The sequence below is a fragment of the Cetorhinus maximus genome, chromosome 3 (assembly GCF_964194155.1).
Source record: "Cetorhinus maximus chromosome 3, sCetMax3.hap1.1, whole genome shotgun sequence".
Lineage (NCBI taxonomy): Eukaryota > Metazoa > Chordata > Chondrichthyes > Lamniformes > Cetorhinidae > Cetorhinus > Cetorhinus maximus.
In genome coordinates this window covers 107,837,486-107,857,055 of record NC_135881.1, presented here as the reverse complement: position 1 = coordinate 107,857,055, position 19,570 = coordinate 107,837,486, and the positions used below count along the sequence as shown (strand labels likewise).

The 19,570-nt window shown below is 41.5% G+C and overlaps 1 protein-coding gene across 10 annotated transcripts in view; it reads right to left on the bottom strand.

Moving 5' to 3' along the window:
• The window catches only part of phf14 (PHD finger protein 14), a 313,616-nt gene extending 307,537 nt beyond the window's left edge, over nucleotides 1-6,079 (bottom strand). For all 10 annotated transcript variants that reach the window (XR_013576193.1, XR_013576194.1, XM_078538816.1 and 7 more), the window contains exon 1: nucleotides 5,956-6,079. Coding sequence is in view for 8 of the 10 variants with exons in the window: in XM_078538816.1 (XP_078394942.1) it covers nucleotides 5,956-5,998 (43 nt within the window). In the remaining 2 variants the exon portion in view is untranslated. The remainder of the gene's footprint in view (nucleotides 1-5,955) is intronic.
• Nucleotides 6,080-19,570: the final 13,491 nt, after the last annotated feature.

Below are 19,570 nucleotides of genomic sequence, written 5' to 3'. Positions count from 1 at the left end.
AAAGTCTATCCACCATCTATAAGGTACAAGTCAGAAGTGTGATGGATTACTCCTCACTTGCAGCTCCAACAACACTGAAGAAGCTTGATACCATCCAGGACAAAGCAGCCTACTTGAATGGCATCCCATCCACAAACATTCACTCCCTCAACCACTGACTCTCAGCGGCAGCAGCGTGTACCAACTACAAGATGCATTGCATGAACTCACCAAGGCTCCTGAGAGCCCACCTTCCAAACCCACGACCGCTACCATCTAGAAGGACGAGAGCAACAGATGCATGGGGACACCACCACCTGGAAATATATCGCCGCTCCTTCACAGTCACTGGGTCAAAATCCTGGAACTCACTCCCTAACAGCACTGTGTGTGTACCTACACCACATGGGCTGCATCAGTTCAAGAAGGCAGCTCACCACACCACCTTCTCAAGGGCAATTAGGGATGGACAATAAATGCTGGCCTAGCCAGCGATGACCACATCCTATGAGTGAATTAAAAAAACACTACAGATCGTGTGTTTCTTTATCTGTCTCGAATACACAAGATTATATTCCACTGAAGAGGGTTCCATTTATATTTCAACAATGGGCATGTGAGAACCCCAACTTCACTGGCACTGCTTTAACCTAATTGAGGCTCTCCTGCATGCAGAACAGCCAAAATTTACCTGACAGTTACTTTTCTCAGGTGTCTAATAAGGGCAGTAGTTTCAAAGCGCCAATGTTGCCAACCATTTTATGGGGCTACAGGTAAAACAAGATATCAGCTAAAACCTTGCAGCCAACAAACTTGGCCTCCTGAATGCAAATCTATTCTCCATAATACTTCTCCAAAGGAGTGGCCAGAACGTGAATTATTTACAAAATCACAGGCAGATCAGAACAATTGTATTTCAACATCAATCCAAAACATTGGCAGTATCTATTTGCAACACAAGTGGGTTGGATCAGATTTCTGATTGGTTCACATTAAGGACAAGACAAAAGACACACCTAACAGTTTGTTTGGAATGTTTAATCTGATCATGCCTGTTGTAGAGAAATGCTCTCTTTAAAATTTATTTATTGAACATACCCCATTTTTGTCACTGAAATCCCTTTCAATTTTTTGCTCAGCCATGCACAAACGTTATTTCTCACAGAACAAGGCCTTCAGGTTACTCTGCAGCTTAGTGGAAACACTGCTGTAGAATAATTCAAAGTCAAATCTGATTATTGTCAGGCAGGCTCTAAAGCTCACAATGCTAACGTTATTGTCTTCAGAGGAGTGGGTAGTGCCTGCATTTCTGAGTCCAGATAGGGAGCAACGAGGGATGGAGGGATGACAACATGAGGGCAATTTTAAAATTAAGATTTTGCTGGTCTAGAAGCCAGTGTATGATAAGTGAACATGGCTTGCTGCAAGTTGGGAACCATGCAGAGTCTTGGATGAGCTTGAGTTCACTGAGGTTGGAAGACGGGAAGCTGACAAGGAGAACATGGGAATATTCAAGTCTAGCAAATAAAACACAAATGTAATGCATTCTGTTAGCAACACAACATGCTCTCATTTTGAGAATAACTGCAGTTTCTCTAATCTCGTCATAGAACTGCAGTCTTTCATCCTTGGTTCCATTCTAACAAGTTTCCTCTGCACCTTCTGAGGCCTTGACATTCTTCCTGGTGGGAGCGGGCAGGAGCTACTATTAATCACTTCCATCTGGGCCTCTGTTCCTCACATGCCATGGTTGAATCAAGTGAACAATCTTCATCCTCATTACTATTGCCTCAGCCAAATCCTATCCATGACAAAATTCGAGGAAAGTATTTCTCAAGTCACTTTCCTTAGAGACAAAGACAATACAAACATTGCCAGCTTCACAGGTAATCTCAATTAAACCACAATAGATTTAAAATCCAGTCCTCTAATCCTCTAAATGTATATTACTGTTTAACTGCCAGAGGCACATATGTTTCCCTAATTATTTCAACCAGTGTCAAATTCTAAATACAGGTCAAATTATTTGAGGCTCCCCTAGGGTAAATACCATTTGCATTTTCTCCCCAAAACAATTTTTCTGGAAATGAAATGCGCTCATTAAAATCTTGGTTAGTAGAAGCAGTTTTATAACTTCAATTTTGGTTTATTTTGCTGGAATCTTAGTCTATTGAATACTGAAAAGTTTGCCAGCAGACAACATTGGTAATCAAAAATATTGCAAATACAGATTATTCCGATGAGTGCAAATATCTCGGAGGATTCTGGGCTGGAGATTACAGAAGTAGGGAGGCGCCAGGTCATGGATGGATTTGAAAACAAGGATCAGAATTTTAAAATCAAGGCATTAACTGGGAGCGAAGATAAGTCAGCGAGCAAAGTGAGTAAGGACACAAGAGTTTTAGATGACCACAAATTTACAGGAGGTAGAATGTGGGAGGTTGATCAGGAGTACATTGAAATTGTCAAGTTTACAGGTAACCACACCATAGATGAAGGTTTCAGAAGCAGATGAGCTCATGCAGGAGCAGAGCCAGCCAATACTGGAAATAAAAACAGGAAATCCTGGAAAAACTCAGCAGGTCTAGCAGCATCTGTGGAGAGAGAAAAGAGTTAACGTTTCGAGTCCAATATGACTCTTCTTCGGAACTGAAGAGAGATAAAAATGTGATGGGTTTTATGCTGTTGAAAAAGACAATATTGGAGTTGGGAATAGGTGGTTTTAGTGATGGCACAGATGTGTGATTGAAAGTTAACCTTGGGGTCACATGTGACACCAATGTTGCGAACAATCTGATTCGGCCTCAGACAGAGGCCCTGTCTACAATAAAATGCCCAGTCCTGTTTACTAGACTGGTCTCAATCATTTCACAATGACTGGACGCTTTCAGTGAACGTTCAATAAATTCCAAATTTCCAAATTTTTTCCAACCATTTATTAGGTCACCACTGTCTCAATATGAAAAACATACAACAGCTGATATTTATGTAGCACCTTTAACATAAGGAAATGTCCCAAGGTGCTTCACAGGAGCATTATAAAACTAAGTATGACATCCAGCCATGAAAAGACTGAAAGCTTGGTCAAAAATGCCATTTTGAGGGCAGTGAGTTGTAGAGAGGATATTCCAGATCTTGGGATCTAGGCAACTGAAGGCACGGCAACCAATGGTGGAACAATTAAAATTGGGGGTACACAAGAGGTCAGAATTAGAGGACCTCAGATATCTTGGAGGGTTGTGGCACAGAGGAGATTACAGAGATAGGGAGGGGTAAGACCATGGAGGGATTTGAAAACAGTGATGAGAATTTTAAAATCAAGCCACTGCTTGAGCAGGAGCCAATGTAGGTCAGTGAACACAGGGGTGAAAGGCAACGAGACTTGCAACCAGTTAAGACATGGGCTGCAGAGTTTTGGGTAGCCTCAAATTTATGGAGGGTAGAATGTGAAAAACAGCCAGGAGTGCTTTGGAATTGTCAAATCTCATGGATGAAGGTTTCAGCAGCAGATGAGCTAAGACAGGGGTGAAGTCGAGCAATGTTACAGAGCTGGAAATAGGTGGTCTTAATGATGGCACAAGAGCATGAAGTCAGAAGCTCATCTCAAGATTAAATGTAACACCAAGGTTGCAAACAGACTGGCTTAATCTCAGACTGTCATCAGGGAGAGGGATGGATTGGTAGCTAAGGAACGGAGTTTGGAGCCTGGACCAAAAACAATGGTTTCAGCCTTTCCAATATTTAATTGAAGGAAATTTCTGCTCATCCTGTACTGGATGTCAGATAAGCAGTCTGATAATTTAGCAACACTGGTATGCCGACAGATTGGAAACTTGATTGAAGGGATTCATACATGGATTTTTGAGAAAAATGGGAACGGATTTAGGAGGCAACAAACGTGTTCAAGAACTTCGGAGAGGAACGGGAGGTTGGAGATGACAGTAGTTTGCAAGGATGGTGGGATCAATAGTTGTTTTTTTGAGGAGAGAGGTGATAATGGCAGATTTAAAGGAGAAGGAACAACACCTGGAGAGAGAGCGTTTACAATATCGGCTAACATGGGGGCCAGGAGGGGAAGTTGGGTGATCAGTTTAATGGGAATAGGATCGAGGGAAAAGGAGGTGGATCTGATGGACAAGGTGGCCTCAGAGAAGGCAGGAGGGGAGATTGGAAAAAAAAAAACTAGAGAAAGATGCAAGGTCAGGGCTAGGGCAGGAAGGAGCATTAAAGGATATTGGGTCAGGTGTTCCGGTGGAAGCGAGGGATGCAGCTCATCAGACAGTCTCAATCTTAGTGACAAAGGAATTCATGAGCTCGTCATACTTCTTGCGGGAAGTGAGTGTGGAAATGACAGGGGAGCGGGTTTTAAGAAGTACATTTATCCGCATTAAAGTTATCTGCCATCTCTTTCCCAACCACTTGACAAACCAGTTAAAAATGCATCATTTTTTGCAAAAGTTAAACGTAACTTGTCTTTTCTCATTGATAATGCTGACATTTTTTTCTAGCATTTTCTGTCTTAGGTTACAATGAACTAGCCTCACAGCTTCCTACCATTAAATATAATGATGTACCTCACAAAATCATGTGTGGATGATGTGGACCTAGGACAGGTCATGATTAGAACAACAAAATCTATACTTAATCTATCCTGTGAAGTCTTCACAATTCAAGTGGACTCAGTATTTCTCATCCACTACTACATTTGCCTGAAATCTTAGTGACAGTGCTTGAAAAATGATCAGACAAGCTGACTTAAGTGCAAACTTGCAAATCAAACCATGTTCACATTTCATCTTATGGCTAAACTGTATTACTATGAGGTGACGGTTTCATCCCTCTGTACAAGCTCTCTGCAACTTGCACAAATCACTGCCCATCATATGGCTGAGGGCATTCCCAATGAGGTTCACTGTTATCCATCAAATTTGATGCCCCTTTTTCATTACAGTTGCATGATATAATTAGAAATCAGTTCACAACTTTAAGGCAACAGCACATGCATAACTTTGCATATCAGTAAAAAAAATGCAGTTGCCAGGAATCTGAAATAAAACAGAAAAATGGTGGAAATACTCGGCAAGTCAAGCAGCATCTGTGGAGATAGGGAGATACGGTTGACATCATAGGTATTTAATGACCCTTCAGCAGTTCTGAACAAACCTTTATTAACAATTCTTGGACCCTGGGCCCAAGAACATTTGAAGCCCCTCCATTTAACCCTTCCCAATCTATTAAAACACAAATATGCATCAAAATGCATGAATAAATAAACCTGTAGAATATTATGCATTAATAAAGAAAATCATACAATATGCTAGGCGTTAATGAAACTTATCTGGAACCCACTGACCAAAAGGATGGTGGAAGAAACTTTCAAAAAGGAGTTTGATATATGTACTCAAGAAAGGGGAAAAAATGCATAGTTTTGGAGAAAGAGCAAGGACGTGGGACAAATGGGATAACTGTTCGGAGTTGCCAGTACAGGCAGAAAGGGTCAAATGCTCTCCTTTGATCGGATGCCAGAGCAGTTAGAGAGGGTTTGTGCGAGTTATGCTGAATTTTGCGGGGCACCGTATCTGCTGATGCCCTTATACACAACCCCATAACCCCTCAAAGGGCCAAACGTTAACACTGTCGCTCTCTAGATGTTGCCGGAGCTGCTGAATATTGCTTGCATTTTTTTTTGGTTTTCACACCAGCACCTGACGCGAAATCAGAGCCGGTGTTGGTTGAAGAGCCAAGCGGAAGGAGTTCCCTATGCTTTTCCATACCAGCAGCACAGCCCTGAACCACAAACACCCAATCAGTGAAAACTCAAGCACGTCTCTCGGCCTGGCCTGGAATCAGGCCCACACAATGCTGGCCTTTGATTAGCAGCACACGGGCCACCAACGCGGGAAATCCTTCCACCCAACAGGAAGAACCGGTAGTCCGTCCGTTCAGTGTCCCCGGGATTGCGACTCTTTTACTCACACATGCTCTTCATTGCTGTGTCGCTCTCCTCTTTCCCGGACATAACTGCTGCGGCTCGAGCTCGGGCTCGCGGCGGCCACCGGCGCCCTGACGTCACCACGCCCACACATTGCTCAGCGTTGCGCATGCTCCGTCTTTCTTTCTGAAAGAGGGTCGAGCGTAACAACCAACACAGGATCGATTTCTATAGCGCCTGTAATGTAATGAAACCTGGGCACTGGGCCTATACAGGAGGGATAGTCAAATAAAACGTGACATCGAGCCATATAAGAATATAACAACATAAAACAGCGGGTCAGGCAGCATCTGTGGAGAGAAACGGAGTTAACGTTTCAAGACAATGACCTTTCATCAGAACTGTTCTTATTCAAAGTTGTTTTTGTTCATATTTCAGAGTCCCAGCATCCACAGTCTTTTGCTCTTGTATGAAGGAGATTTTACTGCTGGGCAAAAGCTTGTTGAAAAAGAGCACGCCACAAAGGACTTGCCGCGAGTTATTATTTATTCATTCACGGGATGTGGATGACGCTGGCTATGCCAGCTTTTTTTGCTGATCCCTAATTGCCTATAAGAAGGTGGTAGTTTGTTTCCTTCTTCAACACCTGCAGTACATGTACTACACCCACAATGCTGGTAGGAAGAGAGTTCCAGGATTTTAATCCAGCAACAGTGAAGGAACGGTGACATAGTTCCAAGTCAGGACCACATGTGGCTTGGAGGGGAGGTTGTAGGTGGTGTGTTCCTATGCATCTGCTGCCCTTGTCTTTTCTAGATAGTCGAAGTTGCAGGTTTGACAGGTGCTGTACAAGGAGCCTTGGCAAGTTGCTTCAGTGCATCTTACAGATGGTATACAATGCTGCTACTGTGTGTTGGTGGTGGACAGACTGAATGTTTAAGGTGGTTGATGTGGCAATCAAGCAGGCTTGCTTTGTCCTGTATGGTGTCAAACTTCATGAGTATTATTGGAACTGCACTCATCCAGGCAAGCAGGGAGTATTTCATCACACTCTTGATTTGTGCCTTATGATCGACAAGCTTTGGGGACAGAATTTTTAACCATTGATTCTTTTAGCTCTTTTAGCCAGAGTATTTATATGGCTGGTCTAGTTCAGTCTTTGTCAACAGTATCCCCAGGATTTTGGTAGTGGAGGATTCAGCAATGGTAGTGCCATTGAATGCCAAGATGATGGTTAAATTCTCTCTTGTTGAAGATGGTCATTGCCTGGCATTTGTGTAGCATAAATGTTACTTGCCATTTATCATCCCATTCCTGAATGTTGTCCAGGTCTTGCTGCATATTGACACAGACTGCTTCAGTATCTGGAGAGTCATGCTGCACATTGTGCAATCGTCAGCGAACATCCCCACTTCTGATGTTATGATGGACGGATGATCATTGATGAAGCAGCTGAAGATGGTTGGGCCTAGGGCACTACCATGAGCAACTCCTGCAGCAACATCCTGGGAATAAGGTGATTGACCTTCAACAACCACAATCATCTTCCTTTGTGTGAGGTATAACTCCAACCAGTGGAGAGCTTTCCCCCTGATTTTCATTGACTTCAGTGTTACTAGGGCTTCTCAATGCCAAGCTTGGTCAAATGCTGCCTTAATTTCAAAGACAGTGACTCTCACCTCCCCTCTGGAGTTCAGCTGTTTTGTCTATGTTTGAAGCAAGGCTGTAATAAGGTCAGGAGCTGAGTGGCCCTAGTGGAACTAAACTGAGCGTCAGTGAGCAGGTTATTGCTAAGCAAGTACCGCTAGATAGCAATGTCGATGACCCCTTCCATCACTTTGCCGATGATCGACAGTAGACTGATGGGGCAGTAATTGATCTGGTTGGATTTGTCCTGCTTTTTGTGGACAGGACACACCTGGGCAATTTCCCACATTGTTGGGTCAATACCAGTGTTGTAGCTGCCTGGAACATCTTGGCTACGGCTAATTCTACAGCACAAGTCTTCAATACTATAGCCAGAATATTGTCTGGGCCAATAGCCTTTGTAGTAGCCAGTGACTTCAGCCATTTCTTGATATCATATGGAGTGAATTGAATTGGCTGAAGACTGGCATCTGTGATGTTGGTGACCTCTGGAGGAGGTCAAGATGGATCATCCACTAGGCATTTGTGGTGGAAGATGGTTTCAAATGCTTCAGCCATGCCTTTTGCAATGAAACGCTGGCCTCCCCCATTGTTAAGGTTGGGTATATAAGAACATAAGAAATAGGAACAGGAGTAGATCATTCGGCCCCTTGAGCCTGCTCCACCATTCAATAAGATCATAGCTGATCTTCTTGTGTTTTGACTTCCGCGTTCCCATCTAACCACGATAACCTTTGATTCCCTTGCCTAACAAGAATCTATCTACCTTTGCCTTAAAAGTATTCAATGACCCCACCTCCATCACCTTCTGAGGCAGAGAATTCCAAAGCCGCACAATTCTCTGAGAGAAAAAAATTCTCCTCGTCTCTGTCCCTAATTTTAAAACAGTGCCCCCTAGTTCTGGACTCACCCACAAGAGGACACATCCTTTTGACATCCACCTTGTCAAGGCTGTTCAGGATCTTGTATACTTCAATCAAATCACCCCTCACTCTTCTAAACTCCAGTGGAAACAATCCCAGTCTGTCCAACCTTTCCTCATAAGACAACCCACTCATTCCAGGTATCAATCTTGTAAACCTCCTTTGAACCGCCTCCAATGCATTTACATTCTTCCTTAAATAAGGAGACCAAAACTGCACACAATATTAAAGGTGCGGTCTCACCAATGCCCTGTATAACTGAAGTGTAACATCCTTACTTTTAGGTTCAATCCCTCTCGTAATAAAGGATGGCATCCCATTAGTTTTCTTAATTACTTGCTGTATCTGCATACTAACTTTTTGTGACTCATGTACTAGAACACCTAGGTCCCTCTGCACCTCAGAATTATGCAGCCGTTCTCCATTTAAGTAATACTTTGCTTTTTTGTTCTTCATGCCAAAGTGAACAACTTCACATTTTCCCACATTAAACTCCATTTGCCAGATCTTTGCCCACTCATTCAACCTATCTATATCCATCTGCAATCTCCTCATGTCATCTTCGCAACACAATTTCCTACCTATCTTTGTGTGATCTGAAAATTTAGCTACCATGTCTTCACTCCCCTCATCTAAGTCATTGATGTAAATTGTAAAAAGTTGTGGCCCCAGTACAGACCCCTGTGGGACTCCACTCATCACATCCTGCCAAACAGAAAATGACCTATTTATGCATATTCTCTGCTTTCTGCTAGCCAGCCAATGTTCTATGCATGCTAATATGTTACCCACTACACCATGCGCCTTTATTTTCCATAATAATCTTTAATGTAGCACCTTATCAAATGCCTTCTGGAAATCCAAGTACAGTACGTCTACAGGCTCCCCTTTTCCTACTGCACATGTTACTCCTTCAAAAAGCTCCAATAAATTGGGTTAAACATGATTTTCCTTTCACAAAACCACGTTGACACTTCCCTATTGCCTTGAGCTCTTCTAAGTGCCCAGCTATAACCTCTTTAATGATCAATTCTGATAGCTTGATGTCTGTCATGGGGAAGTTAACTGGCTTATAGTTTTCTGTTTTCTGCCTCCCTACCATCTTCAATAGAGGGGTTATATCTGCTACTTTCCAATTTGATGGAACCTTTCCAGAATCTAGCGAATTTTGGATAATTAACACCAGCACATCAACTACCTCATTAGCCACCTCTTTTAAGACCCTAGGATGTAGTCCATTGGGACCTGGAGACTTGCCAGCCTGCAGCTGCATCAATTTGCTCAGTACAGTTTTCCTAGTGATTTCAATTTCACAAAGTTCCTTTTTCCCGTTCACCACCTGATTTGCAGTTATTACTGGAATGTTTTTTGTATCCTCTGTAGTGAACACAGAAGCAAAATATTTGTTCATTTCATCCGCCACTTCCTTACTATTTACTAATAACTCCCCACTGTCACTCTCTAGAGGACCAACACTCGCTTTACTTACTCTTTTCCTTTTTAAATACCTGTAGAAACTCTTGCTATCCATTTTCCTGTTCCTAGCCAGCTTCCTCTCATATTCAAATTTCTTTCTCCTGATTAACCTTTTAGTCATTCTCTGCCGTTCTTTATATTCTGTCCAATCTCCTGTTCTGCCACTCATCTTTGCAGAGTTAATGCTTTTTCCTTAAGTTTGATGCTTTCCTTAACATCTTTAGTTAACCACTGATGGTGGGTCCTCCCCTTAGAATTTTTTTTATAGTAGGAATGCACTTATTCTGAATACTCTGAAATATCCCCTTAAGTGTCTGCCACTGCTTCTCTATTGATCTATCCTCTAGCCTAGTTTTCCAGTTCACTTCAGCTAGCTCAGCTTTCATCCCCACATAGTTACCCTTATTTAAGCTTAAGATACTAGTCTTAGACCCATTCTTCTCCCTTTCAAACTGGAGGTAAAATTCAATCATATTGTGGTCGCTGCTATCTAGAGGTGCCTTTATTCTGAGGTCATTAATTAGTCCTGTCACGTTACACAATACCAAATCTAATATAACCTGCTTTCTGGTTGGTTCCAGAACATGCTGCTCTAAGAAACTATCTTGAAAGCATTCTAAGAACTCCTCATCCAGGCTACTACTGCCAATCTGATTTTCCAATTTATGAGTAGATTAAAATCATCCATGATTATTGCCATCCCTTTGTCACAAGCACACAATATTTTCTCTTGAGTACATTTTGGAGGGCATTTTAAGAGTCAACCACATTGCTGTGGGTCTGGAATCACATGTAGGCCCAGGCCAGATAAAGAATGGCAGATTCCCTCCTGGAAAGGACATTAGTGAACCAGATAGGTTCAAGACACGGGCAGCAGAGTTTTGGATGACCTCTACTTTACGGAGGGTAGACTGTGGAGACCAGCCTAGAATGCGTTGGAATAGTTAAGTCCAGAGGTTATAAAGCATGGATGAGGGTTTCAGCATCAGATAAGCTGAGACAGAATGTAGTAAGGCAATATTACCGAGGTAACAATGGACACTCTTAATGATGGAACGGATGTGTGTTCAGAAGTTCATCTAAGGATTAAATATGACACCAGGACTGCCAACAGTCTTATTCAGCCTCATACAGTTTCCAGTGAGTCAGGAGGTAGGGACGCCAGTTTATGGTAGGAGTTAAAGACAATGGCTCACATCTTCCCAATGTTTCATTGGATGAGATTTCTGCTTATCCGATATTGGATGTTGGGTAAGCAGTCTAATAATTTAGAACCTGTAGACAAGTCAAGAAAGGTGGTGTTGAGGTAAAGCTGGGTGTTGTCAGCAATCATGTGAAATCTAATGCTGTGTTTTCAGATGTCACTGAGAGGCAGCATGTAGTTAAGAACTAGGACGGGACTATAGATACATCCTTTGGGGCCACCAGAGGTTATGGTGCAGGAGAGGGAAGAGAATCCGTTGTATCAGATTCTCTGGCTACATTTAGATAAGACTCAAATTAGACAAACACAGTCCCCCTCAGCCAAACGACATTAGAGAGGCATTAGAGCAGAATTTTATGGTCAGCCATGTTCAAGGCTGCAGGTGGATTGAGGAGAACAAGGAGGGTAGTTTACCTTTGTCTCAGGCATACCGGATGTCATTTGTGACTTCAATGAGAGCCATTTTGTTACTGTGGCATGGCGGAAACCTGAATGAAGGGATTCAAACATAGAGTTCCAGGAAAGTGGAAGGTCAGAAGAGAAGACAATTCTGTGCTTCACTTGCGAAAGAAAATCAGACATGCTAGTGCTACCATCTCATTAATCAAAAGCCAAACTCTTAAAACTAAAGAGATTTAGTATAAAAATTATTTTCTTTTCAAACATAAACCATCATAGATTGACAGCTGGCCTATATAGCTCATTGGTGGCGTCTTTAATCTCTCTAACCAGTCAGAGCTCTTCACAACAATTGCTTTTCTGGATATGAAAATGCTTTACAAAATCTTTTTTAAAAGATCCTACCTGTCATCCTTGCACTCGTAAAGGAGGAGTCGCCCTCCCACCAGAATAGAATAATACCTCCCCATTCGGCCCACCGTGCCTGTGTAGTAGCAATATCCAGTTAGTTTCATTGCTCTTTCCCTGTATCCCTGGTAATATTCTCCTTTCAAGTATGTATCCAATTCTCTTTTGAAAAACATTGAATTTGATTCCACCGCCCTTTCAGCCAGTGCATTCCAGATCATCATAACTCCCTGCATTTTTTTTTCCTCATGATGCATCTGATTTGTTTGTCAAACACCTTAAATCTGTGCCCTCTGCATACTGCCGCTTCTGCGGCTAAAAACAGTTTCTCCTTATCTACTCTTTCAAAATCCCTTATGATCTTGAACACCTTTATTTACAAATTTAACCAACCAACTAACCTAAAGACTAAAACACACATGGGTTTAAACTCAAAAACAGAATTACCTGGAAAAACTCAGCAGGTCTGGCAGCATCGGCGGAGAAGAAATCAGTTAACGTTTCGAGCCTTCATGGTTGTTCCAGGTAATTCTGTTTTTGTTTTGGATTTCCAGCATCCGCAGTAGCTTTTAGCTTTTTGTTTTTATCTTTGGGTTTAAACTCATTCCCTACATCCAAGAGGTCTAAATGGCTCATGGGCCAGTTTTGGAATATATGAAGTCTTGCTTTTGAGACTTTCACCAGAATCCTCACTAAGATGAAGACCTCATTCCCCAAAACCAACAGCTGAAACCAGGCTACCATTCCCAGGACAAGGTGTTAATTCAGGCCAAGAAACAAACACCAGCTGGAGTCACCACCGTTGACTTCAAGAGACACCGCCACTGCCGAGGTCCCAGGTAGTGGTTGGCATTCTCATGTCTTTTCCATGGGCTTCCATCTTACTGACAGTTTTAAGCTCTTATACACGGCTGCTGTCATCTTCCAGTCTTTATTAGTAGTCTCACCTCTGACCTTTCAGCATTACATAGCAGAGGATAGAAAGATCATGTTCACTTGTCTTACCTCAAAAAAAAACACATTCTTAAAAAACCCTGAAATTTCAGAGCCCTCTGATCTCAAGCGAGACTTAATTTTACTTGGAAATTGCATCTTTCGCGATAAATTCACAAGAGTTGGTATGCCTGAAAAAAAATCAATGTGGACATAAGATGAAAAAGTATATCTTTTCTACCAAAAACACTTAATAACACACTGTTAGCAACTGCCTAGGAAAAGCTAGGAATGAGATTTATGATCTCAAAGAGCTAGATTGCAAAACCTATTAAGTAAATGGAACTTTATTTCCCTGATAACACAAAGTTACATTGTAAATGAAAGGGATCCATGAGCAGCGGCAGGGATGTATTTGAAAGGGACTCACTTGGTTGAACATCAGTCCTGTTCTGATACATATCAGGTTTAAGTAAAGTTCCATATATTTACCTGGCTATGCAATGGGTTTCACAATTTGGACCTGAATTTTCTTGGGGCTTCTCCCACTCATTTAGTAAATTCAGCCAAAACTTTGTTCCATTGAAATTACAGCAAAGAAGTAAGAGAAATTCCCAGGATAACCACGGCCCTCGCGCTCCCCATTACAAGTACAAATGTCACTCCTAATAAAAACAGAAAATGCTGGAAATACCCTGCAGGTCAAGCAGCATCTGTGGAGAGAAACAGAGTTAACTTTTCAGGTTGGTGATGACCCTTCATCTGTTCTGATACCATATAGAAAAACTAATATACTCTAACTGTTAAATGCAATCCACAATCTTGGTACCACATGCAAGTTCAACCTATATTTGTGTGTGCACATAGAGTATTTCCTATTGAGGTTATATTGAATGTATCTGTCAAGTGATACACACATCAATGAGAGTCCCAGAACTTTACTCCAAATAGAGTGTAAAATCCATCCTCTCCACTTTGTGAAAATACTGTTCTTGAGCCAAGGGCCACAAGCAGATGAAGCAGATTGCAAAAATCCCAATTTCTGATAAACTAGAATGTACTTTATGTCGTTCAAAGATTCCAGGAACTGTAGACATAAGTGAATGTGTATTATGGACTTCCTTATATGGTGTCATGTTTCAATATGTTTTCACTCTTTTGGGAAATTAACTATTTTCGAGACATTAGATGACAAAATAGTTGATAATGCAGAGCCAAAGGGAGTAGCAATGGGACAAGTAAAGAAACAAAAGATGTGACCAGAACAATGAACAGCCGCCGTCAGAAGCAAAAACAAGATAAAAACAAGAGTAAGACCGAAACATGCGAAGATAAAAGAAACAAAATGGGGTCAGAAATTATGGTCTAAAATTGTCTAAAATTCAATGGTGAGTCTAGAAGGCTAGAAAGTGCCTAATTAAAATATGAGGTGCTTGTTTCATCATGTGTTCAGGGTCTAGACAGGGTTATTTAGGGCTTCCCTATTCTCCCAAAGTAAGCTACTCGAGACTGTAGTTTATTAAAATCATTACTATTTATTTATAGCTACTATGTACATATTGGGAACTCAGCACTTGGGACTTCTCCTCCCTCCAGATCTCCGTTACTCAATCATGTGAAGTTATATCATCATTGTATCAGCATCATGTACTTCTGGTGTTAACCTTTTACTGAACATCTCCCTCCAAGTCTTTATCCCTATCGTATTTACATCCACATCTCTCCCCGAAGTCTCAGATTTCACAGGTTTAGTCTCCGAGGCATCTTGACCAATCTCCATGATTTAGTTCTGATCTCCTTTTGAAGTCAAAGATATTCCGTACTCTCCCTTCTGTCAGTATGAGTGTTTTTCTCCTGGTTAGCAGTAGAGCTTTGTCTTCTTTCTCTTCAGCATCCGAGTAGTCAGGCCAAGCTTCTATTGGCTTTCTTTCCAAGGATATTAAGGTGCTCCAGTTTCTCCTTTTAGTACCCTGGTCTATCTTGATCCGGTATGATCTCGGCTGTGGGGTTCTTTCAATGATTGTGCCTTCTCTCTGTTGATCTCGTACCCATACTCTCTCCCCGGGCTTCAGCACTGGTAACTTATGTGCTCTGTGCCTGTGGTTAAAGTTACGAGCCAACTTGTTACTCTATTCCTTACACTGTTTTACCCTCTCGTGGTTGTTCGTAGCGATATTGGGTTTAAGTTTCTGTGTCAGAGATATTGTGTTCTCAATCTGTTTACTTCTTTGGTTCCATCATGACGATGCACTTTGAGTAGTAATTAATGACAATAAGGAATGTTTTCCCCTTAAAATCAAACAAGTCCATTCCCAGGTGCACCCAAGGCCTTGATGGAAAAGTAGAAGGTGATAGTAAGTATTTTTGTTCTTGGCTGTTTACTGCACATGTAAGACAATTAGAAATAATTTCTTCTGTAGAATGAGTAATGCCTGGACACCAGACTGATTGCCACACACTCGCAAGACATTTTGCTATCCCTAAATGACCTTGGTGAAAGTCTTTGAAGAATTTCAAGCCAAAGTACTCTCAGTATGACTAGTTTCTCCTTGAAAACTAGTAGATCGTCAATGACTGTGCCGTTCAATGTATTGCATAGTACTGGATTACTGGGGATATAGTCTGGCCATCATTCCAGACAATATTCTCTTATCTGGAGAACGCATCATCTTGCTGCTGTGCAGTAACTGGTAAGCATTGAGAAATTAGGGATGTATATGCTTTCACCTCCTCAATGAAGTGTAAATCCTCTTGTTTGGTTCCATCGTGACAGTATGTCTGCTGTTGTTTGATACTTCTCGTGAACGTCCTCTGCAATGGAGTACTATTTTATTAATCTTAATCTGAATTGCTGTATTCTGGAGGCATCTTTACAATTTCTTTCATGTTCAGACGAGTGACTAGTAACTTATGGTCTATTTCAATTTTGAACCGCAATCCCATAACTAAGTCTCAGAATTTTTTGTATGCTCACATCGCTGCCAATGCATCTTTTTCGATTCTGACATATCTTTGTTCTGTTTCTGATCATGACTGTGAGGCACCGTAAACTGGTCTACATTTGCTGTCTCTCTGCACTTGAAATAAAACTACCCCCAGACCAGTTGACGATGCATCTGCCAGTCAGTAGTTCTTGATTGTAATGTGAAAAAATTTCAGAGGAGATTGAAAGTTGTTTAATCTTTTCAAAGGCATTTTTCTGGTTCACATTTCTGCACCACTGTTGACTCAACAGCAGTCTCAAGGGCTTTTTGACCTCCGTTAAATTTGGTAGGAACTTGCCAACTTGGTTGACCATCCCGAGGAACCTTTGAAGCTCAGTTTTGTTCCTGAGTTGTGGAAATTCTCCAATTACTTTTGTTTTGTGTGGATCAACTGTGATTCCAGTGGTTTGAACTATGTGACCTAGGAACTTGATCACAGATTTGGCAAACTCAGATTTTTCATTCAATGTTAGGCCTGCAACTTATAAGACTTTTAGGACTGCTCTAACTCTGTGATCATGCTCTTCTACATGTAGCCATGTACAAGTAGGTCATCCATATGATATATTGCTCCTTCCATGCCTTCTAGAGTTTGAAACATTGTTCTCTGAAAATTTCAGGAATAGATGCAATTCTAAATGTTAATCTTAGAAAACATAACAATCAAAAAGCATTTTAAATATCTGGGGTGGGGGGATAGTGTAGTGGTGACGTTATTGGACCAGTAATCCAGAGACCAGGCTAGTGCTCAGGGACATGGGTTCAAATCCCACAACAGCAGTTGGTGGAATTTAAATTCAATTAATAAAATCTAAGTTAAAAGCTCATCAGTAATAGTGAATGAAGCAGTTGTTGATTGTTGTAAAAATCCATCTGGATCATTAATGTCCTTTAGGGAAGGAAATCTGCCATCCTTACCTGGTCTGGCCCACATGTGACTCCAGACACCCCACAATGTGGTTGACTCTTAAAATGCCTTCTGAAATGGCCTAGCAAGCAACCCAAAGGGCAATTAGGGATGGGAAACAAATGCTGGTGCTGCCTGCGACCCCCACATCTCATGAAAGAATAAATTTTAAAACGTGGTCAGCAATCTAGATTCTTTGTCCACAGCCAACTGCCAAAATCCACTGTTTGCATTTAATTTGTTGAATAGAATACTCTTGGCTAGTTTGGCAAGACTCTTGTTCACTGAGGCCATCGGGTGAATCTCACATTCCACTGATTTGTTTTATTGATTCAAATCCATGCTGATTTTTATACAGCTGTTTGGCTTTGGGATCGTGACCATTCCTGAACATCATTTTGTTGGCATGGTGACTGGTGAGGTAACCTTTTGCTGTTGCATCTTTTCAGTTTCACCCTTGACTTTTCCCAGGAGTCGGTGATCGACTTTCCTCAGTGTAAAGAGGCAAATTGATTTAGCATCAGCTCGTAGGTTGATGTGGTACTTGGCCTTTAGTTTGCCTAGACCTGTAAATAAATTTGGAAATTCATTCCTCAATGTACTGCTGTAATGCTCATCAGCAACTTCATCCACTTTATAGATGAGCTTCAATTTTAAACATGCCTTTCTGCTTAGTAGAGAGCATTCTTGATTTTGAATGACATGGAGAGGTTCGATGATTTTTTTTATCGTTATACTTCAACTTTGACATTGGGTTTGGCCGTTGACTTTCAATGTAGTCCCACCAGGACCCTGTAATTTGATAGATGTGGGTTGCATTGTAATCTGCTTGAGCCATTTTACTTTATCTGATAAGACAGAAACCCCTGCTCCTGTGCCTAATTTAAACTCTGTGTGCTATCCATCCACTTCAATTTTAATACAACAATTTTTGTTTTCGGTATCATTTACCTCCCCTAGGAATGTTACTTCCTTTCTCTGTGGTTCTTCCACTTCTTGTACGTGGCACTGCTTTAATATTTTCTTCCTCTTTTTAAAGGTTGTCAGCATTTTTGAGCGACAAATGATAATCCTTTACTCTACAGTGTTGCTCCTTGAGCTTCATTGGAACACTGCTGTAGGCCAAGGACAGAGATGCCAGCATGAGAGCAAGGTGGAAAATGAAAATGAAAGGACACTGGAAGCTTGGGGTCATGCTTGTAGAGTGAATGGAGGTGTTTGCCCATCCTTAATTGCCCTTGAGAAGATGGTGGTGAATTGCCTTCTTGAACCGCTGCAGCCCATGTGGTGTAGGTACACCCACAGTGCTATTAGAAGGGAGCTCCAGGATTTTGACCCAGTGACAATGAAAGAAGGGCAATATATTTCCAAGTCAGGATGATGTGTGGCTTGGAGTGAAACTTCCAGGTGGTGATGTTCAAGGCAGAAGAGTTTGCAACTATCTTGAGACCGAAGTGCTGAGTGGATGATCCATTCTGGTCTCCTCCTAAGGTACCCACCATCACATAAGCCAGTCATCAGCAAATTTGATTTAATACAACATGATGTCAAGAAATGACTGAGCTATGGGCCCCAACAGTATTTCAACGGAACTGCTGAAGAATTGTGTTCCCAGGACTAGCTACGCCTCTAGCCAAGTTGCTTCAGTACAGACACAATATTGGTATCTACCTGACAAATTAGAAAAATGCCCAGGTTAAGTCCTGTGCACAAAAAGCAAGACAAATTCAATGTGGCTATTTACTGCTCCACAGTCCATTCTCAGTCATCAGCTAAGTGAAGGAAGGGGTCACCAACAGTGTTATCACTTACTCATCAATAACCTGCTCACCAGTGCTCAGTTTATGTTCTGCCAGGACCACTCAGCTCCAGATCACATTATATCCTAGAGCTGAATGTGATCTGGAGGTGAAGTTAGAGTGATTGCCCTTGACATCAAGACAACATGACCAAGTGTAGCATCAAGTAATCTTAGCAAAATTGAAATAAATGAGAATCACAAGGAATAATGATCCACTGGTTGGAGTACCCAGCACAAATGAAGATGGTTCTGGTTGTTGGAGGCCAATCATTTCAGTCCAAGGACATTGCTGCAGGAGTTCCTCAGGGTAGTGTCCTAGGCCCAACCATTTACAGCTGCTTCTTCAATGACCTTCCCCATAAGTTCAGAAGTGGGAATGTTCATTGCTGGTTGCACAACATTCTGTACCATTTGTAATTCCTCAGATAATGAAACAATCAGTGTTCACTTAGAGATGGACAACATTCAGGCTTGGGTAATTTCTTCATTGTCGCTGGGTCAAAATCCTGGGACTCCCTCCTTAACAACATTGTGGGTGTACCAACATCACAAAGGCTCCAGCAGTTTAATAAGGTAGCTCACCACCACCTTCTCAAGAGCAATTAGGGTGGGGCAATAAATGCTGGCCTTGCCAGCAATTCCCACATCCAATGAATTAATTTTTAAAAGGACCAAAGTTTACGGTAATCACAAAAATAATTAAAGGGGACAGTAGAAGAAAATCCTTGCTTGGAAGGCGAGTATTATATGGAATTATCTGTCACAATCTGGTGATGAAGTAATTCATATGCTATTTTAAAAACAAATTAAAATAGTTGCTTGAAATAGAAGAGTTTTTATAGGATGAAGTGGGAGGGATATTTGGGGCAGAGCAATGTGATTAGATTAGGCTGTTCATGTAACAAAAACACAAATAGACTAAAAGGAATAAGCTGCCTGTTATCCTATATCATTCTTTGATTCTACGAAGCCATGAC